At 34.7% G+C, this 8,021-nt stretch overlaps 1 protein-coding gene across 1 annotated transcript; it reads right to left on the reverse strand.

Annotated features, from left to right (window-relative positions):
* Positions 1 to 5,670: 5,670 nt before the first annotated feature.
* LOC106837856 (olfactory receptor 2M3-like) lies at positions 5,671 to 6,609 on the reverse strand. Its single transcript, XM_044779615.2, has one exon. The coding sequence runs from the start codon at positions 6,607 to 6,609 to the stop codon at positions 5,671 to 5,673; it is 939 nt and encodes a 312-aa protein (XP_044635550.2).
* Positions 6,610 to 8,021: the final 1,412 nt, after the last annotated feature.

An 8,021-nucleotide genomic window follows, 5' to 3' on the forward strand; every position in this document is an offset into this window, starting at 1 on the left:
TAATTAGCCTTTGTGTGGTGAACATGATGTAGTCTACACAGAAATTGAAATATAATTATGTATACTTGAAATTTATATAATGTTATAAACCAATGTTACCTCAATAAAAAACAAATAAATTTTAAAAAGAAAAAAAAGAAAAAATATATACACAAAGTTCCCTGTTTGAATCTATTTTGGTCTATAGACTGTATTTTATTTTTATGCCAATGTAGCTAAGTTTAGTAATTCTCTTCTCTCTGTTACCAGCTGTAAAACAACACCGTTGGAATAAAAATACACTTTTCACTATAAAAACTATAAATAAAATAAAACATAATAGAAAGGAAGGAACATTTAAAATCAATTCTTTAAGCTTCTAGCTAATGAAGTGAGAATATGAAGACTAAATTTAAATCAAACTGAGAAGAAAATATATAAAGAGATAAAAGCAGAAATCAACAAAATAAAACATGACTAATAAAGATAATCCAAAGATCCAAAATCTGACAAGGACAACATAAGAAAAGAAGATTACAGACAAATAGCCCTGTATACAAGGATACAAAAGGCCTCAGCAAGTTATCAGTGAATCAAATCTAATAATATGTGAAAAGGTCAATTGTGATTTATTCAAAGAATGCAAAGTTTAACACTAGAAAATTAGCCAATGTTGGTCACCATGTCATCAGAGTAAAGAACCCTACAAGATCTTCCCAAAAGATGTAGAAAATCAGCACCCATTTATGGTAAAATCTATTGACAAACTAGTAATTGAAGGGAATTTTGTCAGTATGATGAAGGGAATCTATGAAAAACCCACAGCAAACATCATACCTGAAACATTAAATGTTTATTTCCTCCAAGAAACAAGGCAAGTAAATCTACCCTTAACATTTCTAGTCTACATTATGCTGGACATCCCAGCCAGTGCAGTGAGGTAAGAAAAAAATAGAAAGATTGGAAAGGAAGAAGTAAAAGTGTCTTTATTTTTAGATGACATGATAACTTATGTAGAACATTGTAATAAGTCTATAGAAAGAAAAAAAACTAGAGCAAATAAGTGAATTTAGCAATTTCACAGGATCAAAGCTCAATATACAAAAATTAGTTGCATTTATATATTTTAGCAACAAGCAATCAACAAGGAACTGGAATAAAAATATCATTTGCATAAAATTGAATTGAAGTCATAAAATACGAGGGAATCAATTTTACATAAGATGTGCTACATCTTTACACTGAGTATGACAAAATATGGAACAGAGAAACTAAGGGAGACCTAATAAATAGAGACATATGCCATGTTAATACACAGGAAAAGCTAATATTATTAAGATGTTCATTCAACTAAATTGGCCTATTGATTCATCATAATCCCGAACAAAATCAAACCAACATTTTTCTTTTAAAGAAATTGACAAGCTGATTCTAAAATTTATATGGAAATGCAAACGACCTAAAATAGTCAAAATATTTTGAAAAAGAATAATAAAGTTGGAAGACATTCTATTTGATTTCAACACTTATTATAAAGCTACAGTAATCAAAGCCATGTGTTATTTTTATAGGATGGACAGAGAGGTCAGTGGTACACATTAGAAAATATCAAAATAAATCCACACAAATAGAGTCAACTTATTTTCAACAATGATAACAATGTGATCTAATGGGGAAGGGAAATCTTTTTAATAAACAATGTTGAGACACCTAGATATCCACATCTAACTCATACTATACACCAAAAACTATTCAAGATGTGTACACAGCTGAACATATGAGGTAAAACTATGAGGCTCTTAGAAGAAAATGTAAGAGAACATCTTCTTGACCTTACAGTAGGCAAAGTTTTTTAAAGGACATTAAAATGCACTACCTCTAAAGGAGAAAAAGTTTGATAAGTTGGAGTTCATTAAAGTGAAAAACATCTGCTCTTCAAAAGACACTCTTCAGAAAACTCAAAGGCAAGCCACAAGCTTGGTAAAAATATTTGCAGAACAGTTTTGAATAGGCCCTTTCCAAAGGCAGATGTATAAAATACCAATAAATACATGAAAAAAAGAAAAAAACCTCAGTATTAATAATAATTGGATAAATGTATATTTAAACCACAAAGAGATATTACCTTACACCCTCTTAGATGGTTAAAATTTCGAAGTCCAACAATGTTGGAGCAAAAAAAAAGATGACTATGTTGAATTATTTCTCAGGCAGTACTTAGATCTCCCTTTCCTTGGGGTCAGCCACTGCAGAATCATTTTGTTCTTTTGGGGGGATTGCTTCCATGATTTCCCACAGTCGTTGAAGTCTTGCATTGCTGTTTTATCTTTGAAGAAGTAGTCTCCTTTTCCAGTCCTCACTGACTGTTTTCAGGATAGAAAGAGCTTTACCAGTCAGCCCTGCTATTAAAAAGGTATCTCAGGTATTTTTAATGGATTCACTCATCCCACTCCTTTTTTGTTAACTTTTTTTGGGGAAGTCAGGGATCATGTCCCTTCTCTCAATCTCGCATAGCCAGGCTGGGTGCTGAAAGTTTTCATGTGTTTTTCCCAGGGCACTACCCTGTAGGGTTAAAAATTGCATGCCTTCTCCCAATAGCACAGAGTCAAGCTGGCTGCTGATTCCCATGTGCCATCTGAACAGGCTTGTACGCCATCTGTTGGAATGCATACACACCATCTGCAGGGTTAACATGCACCATCGTGGAGAGGTGTGTGCAGTGCTGGGGCATGTGCCCGTCCTTTGGGGGTCTGCAAGTGAGTGACCCACAGGGTTTATGGGTAGACGTTTTGGAAGAGTCCTGAAGCCAGCAAGTAGAACCTGCAGCTGGTTTTGACGATCTGTGTGGTGGCTGCTGTGAGCCCTCACCCCGTTTCCCTGCTACTAGCATCCCCAGACTATTCAGCCATCTCTATCTTCTCAATAATCTGGGTGAGACAAATCATGAGTGGGCCTTTTGGTCAACGCCCTGTGAGGCTGAGGAAGCAGGTTCTCCCTCTGCTCTCACTTTTCCCCATGGGAGAATTTGCAAGCAAAGCGGATCTCTCTTAGCGCTCAGCTGTGGTCCTTTGGGGGAGGGGTCATGGGTATAGCTGAACTGTTCCTACCTGCTCCCTGTCTATTCTTGGATTTGTTTCCTTGATTGGGGGCTGGAATGTCTCCACTGGACTCTTGTGTTCCACAGAGGTATTTCCGTCCATAGATAATGTCAAAATCAATGTTTCCATAGATTTGTGAGCTGGAATCTCCTATTCAGGCATCTTGCTCTGAATCTCCTCTTTTATACTGTATATTCAAATAGATAGCTATGAAATCTTTCCACATGATTCAAAGGGGTTTGAACAAATTTATAACCAAAATATTACTCTCATTTTTTCACTGTTTTTAATAAGAGTATTGATGGTTTAGGCCTCCTTTATGTAGAGATCAAATATATTTCTCAACCATAATTATCTGTGAGTGACCTCTAGTGTTATAATAGTTCCATTCTTGAAATACCACTCTTGAAGTATCATTTGAACTCTTGATTTTCCTGTATGAAAAGATGTAATTATATTACTAATATTAAAGCCATCAATCTTTTACCAAGGATACATTTCAAAATAATCACGTCTGCTTTCCTGTATAACTAGTAGCACTTATTTTGAGAGGGTAATACAGTACTTATTGTTATATTCATCTCCTTTTGTCCAAAAGTAAAACAACTTGTTTTACCCATGATTGAATTCACTTTCAAGAAAAATTGTCAAACAAGACTATAAGTAAGAAATTTTGGTTCTAGTGTAGACTTAATTTTAATAAAGTAAAAAAGAATGCATTATGGTATTATCTTATTAAACTCAATCATTCTTTTCTTACCTATTACTTGTGCAGAGAATCCTAGAAGGGCAATATCTATTTCAATTGTCTTATAGAACTGAAAATGGAAAGAATATGGAATACAGCATCCGTAAGTGTTTATGAGGTTCATAATGTTACATCTTTCCTATTCATTATGTTGAATGTTATATGTTAAGTAGAAGACAAATTATATGTGTTATAGACAAATTATGAGTATAATCAAATTCCATAAATTATATGTTGATCCATTAAACAAGAGTATAAAATCTTTAAAGAGTTTCTAGAAGTTTATTTAATCCACTCAAGCATTTGGACATTACCAATGTTTTCTTATATTACTGACAGGATAAATAGTTGCAATTGTATTTTCATGGTTTTTGTGGATAGGAGCCTGTAATTAATCTGGGTGTGTTTGGCTGGAAAAATCCTAAACTGTCTCCCATGATCTCTATTCTCTGGAGTTACATGCCTGATTAGGTTAGCTTCTAAGATAAGAGTTAATTGTCCAGCTATAATTAAGATCCCGTATGAGTTGACTTAAAGTAATCTAAGGGAGATGATCCTGGATTGGCTTGAGTTAATCAATGGCAGGCTTTATAAAAGGACTTAGGTCTTCCCTGAGGTCAGAGAGATTCTCCTGCTGGTCTTGGAAAAGCAAGGAACCATATGTTATTCATATGAATATTAATTGCGGGTAAATGAATTATTTCAACAACCACGTGAGTTGGAAGATGACCTTGAGCCTCACATAAAACTGCAGCCCCAGCAAACACCTGGATTGCTACCTTTTGATACCTTGAGCAGAATACCCAGTTAGCCATGCTGGAAATCATGACCCATATAAACTGTGAAATAATAAATGGTTATTATTTAGAGTGCCCAAATTTGTGGTAATTTGTTATGAAGCAAAGAAAAAAAATACAATGAGGATTTTGTAACAGAGTTTTAACAGAACTGTTCATATTCATATTATGATATAAAGATTCTTTTCTCATAAAAACAACAGGATCTCCATAATTATATATAACAATATAATATGTATACAACAATATGTATGGAGTTGTGACATGAGATTTATGAAAAATATACACTACATAAAAACAAGACTTCATTAAAACAATTATCATGCTTTCAGGCAATTGTCATATATTACCCATATATGGATTAGAAAATTTAAGGATGGGAAATCTAGACTTTAAAGATTCATATTCAGATTTCAGTCATCCATTTATAAGGTTAATGTCTATAGACAAAGGAAATAAATGGGAGCTCCTCAATCCTCTGATATTCGGAGGACAGTGTTCAGTACACATAAAGCTCCATATGCCTAACCCTCAATCTAAGACTTCTGTTTTCTCCATCCAGTTAAGATAAATTTACTTTTATAATGATCTAAAATACATACCTAAAACTTTGTATACAAGAAGATTGGCTATTTTTAAAAAATTGAACAGTCCAAGGTACGATATTAGACCCAGTAGAATTATTCTTTTGCCAAAGTTAAGTCTATGACATGTTAAAATACTAAGTTTAATCAGTACAATCAAGCAATGTGTATTAGGATGGGAAAATGTCTCTCATTTTTTAACTGATATTATTTAAAATATATATAAATTGTGCATTTTGTCTTACAATAAATATTTCCTTATAACCGTATGTAATTTATTATGAAAAATGAAATATTTCAAAAAAAGAATGCAGTTTTTCATATTCTGAATCCTATGTAGTTGCCATAAATCTATAACAATGGGTAAATATTAGATACTGAATTGTATTGGTTGAATACATCAATTTAAACATAAAGCGAAGAATATAGGGGGAAAAAGCAAAGCATAAAGATTATTGGGCAACTTACTCTCCAGGCTTGCCCTTCCCTAACACCTTTGTGAAAGCTCTGGCCACTTCCTTGTTGCGAAGGCTGTAGATGAGGGAATTCAGCATGGGTGTAAGAATGGTGTAGAAAGCTGATACCATCTTGTCCTGGGTCGGGGAACGATCTGAAGTGGGTCGCATGTATATGAACATGGCTGCTCCATAGTACATTCCCACCACCATGAGGTGGGAGGAACAGGTGGTGAAAGCTTTGCGGCGACCATCTCCAGTTCCCACGCGAATGACAGCGCGAATAACATGAACATAAGAAACAATGATCACTGCTACAGGGAAGAGAAGCATAATAACACAGCAGATAAATATCATCCTTTGAAACAGTAATGTGTTAGTGCATGAGAGAGTGAGCAGGGCAGGGACATCACAGAAAAAATGAGGAATTTCCCGGGCACCACAATATGAGAAGGATAATACAACTGCCACTTCAATTATACCATCAAGGGAGCCAAGAATCCAGGAAGAGGCTGCCATGAGACCACAGATTTTCTGGCTCATGAGAACTGAGTATCGCAATGGGTAGCAGATGGCAACATAACGGTCATAGGCCATTGCAGCCAACAGGAAACATTCAGCTCCAAGCAGGGACACAGAAAAAAATATCTGGGTTCCACAACTGGCCAGAGAGATGTACTTCTTGCCAGACAAGTAGTTGAAAGCCATCTTGGGTACAGTGGTGCAGATGAGCATGAGGTCCATGAGGGACAGTTGGCTGAGGAGGAAGTACATGGGAGTGTGGAGCTGAGTGTCCAGGTAGATGAGGAGAACCATGGCAGTGTTTCCCATGAAGGCCACTGTGAAGATGCTCAAGACCAGAGAAAAGAGAAAGATGTGGGTGGGACTATGATTGAAGATTCCTAGCAGGATGAAGCCTGAGTTGATGGTTTGATTCTCCCATGCCATGATGAATATTTCACTATATACAATGAAACATGTGAGAAAATTTTAATGCAAAATGTATTGTTAACAGACATAATAAGCTACATAGTAGAAACATGAGAGTTTGTCAAGTCACATAATCAAGGAAGGCAACAAGTCAATTCCTGTGGTGTAGATCATCCCTTTATAATTACAGTATGATCATGAAAGACTCATGAATTTCTGAGACATCAATATCATTTTCATTATTTTTCCATGGAACTCAGCATATCACACCACTATGCTAATAAAAATTCTGTCTATCGAAGTGTAGAGGGAAGCACGCATTTGTGGAAACGAGACAGAGTTAGTCAAATGTCAGGTCAACAGAAGACATTGAAAAATCAATTATGAGAAGTCTAAGTAGGCCCTATTCTAATAATGGTGAATTGAAGTGGAAGTAGCTCCTCATTGATATGGTCTTCCCCCACTCCATCTCTAAAAATGATGTGTGTCCAAAAGATATAGGCCGTTTTACTCAAGAAGCAAGATAGAGGAGAGTGCAAGAGCATAGCTCAAATGCCTGCGACAGATTACTTTAGCTGCACGATCTTGGGCAATTATTAATTTCTCCATGTCTTATTTTCCACTCTTAAAATTTGAATATTTATAATATATATATTATAGAGTGTTATTAAAACTAAGTGAGATCATATTTATTAAGTATGAACATTAGCTAGGATACAGTGTCTATCATATAAGTATTGTTTAAATACGTAAATACTATGAGGGAAGAAAGACTACTCCTACTTCATCTCCAGACTATTATTGTTTATATAAAATTAATCTTTCTCATTTTCTTAGCAAGAACTTTTAAGGAGATTTCTTTGGCTACACGATAGCATATCGATAATTCTCTATTTTCACATCTATTTATTTTTCTTTCTTTATTCCTTCTTCAAGGAACAAGACATTCTTCTTTCTTTCTCCATTAATACCACCTGAACAGTTTTCTTGCACATTTGTGTCCTCCTAAACTCTATCTGTAATAGTCACCAATTTTGTGTATACTGCAGTTCAATTATAAGCCAGTATTCACTACATCTTAAATGTCTAATTAGTTATAAACACACTTAGAAACATTGCTTACATTTGCAATGCTTACAAGAAATTCAACACACACTGTATGAATAATTATAACCAATTCTACTTAACTTTTTTCAGGTATTTTTATTTTTTCACTCTTCTCACACACAATTGCTACTTAAATCTTTCTAAAACAGTCTTCTAACCTTTTGCAAACCTGTCATTATATGCACCGCAGAAATACCTTCAAACATTTCTATTGAAAATTGCCCATGATTTTTCATACTACCTAAATGAAATTTAATGCCCAACAGAAAATTAACACGTCACTTGACACAGCATAATTTCAGTCCTTCTAGCAAGTGATACGT

Source organism: Equus asinus, chromosome 10, assembly GCF_041296235.1.
Source record: "Equus asinus isolate D_3611 breed Donkey chromosome 10, EquAss-T2T_v2, whole genome shotgun sequence".
NCBI classification, from domain to species: domain Eukaryota; kingdom Metazoa; phylum Chordata; class Mammalia; order Perissodactyla; family Equidae; genus Equus; species Equus asinus.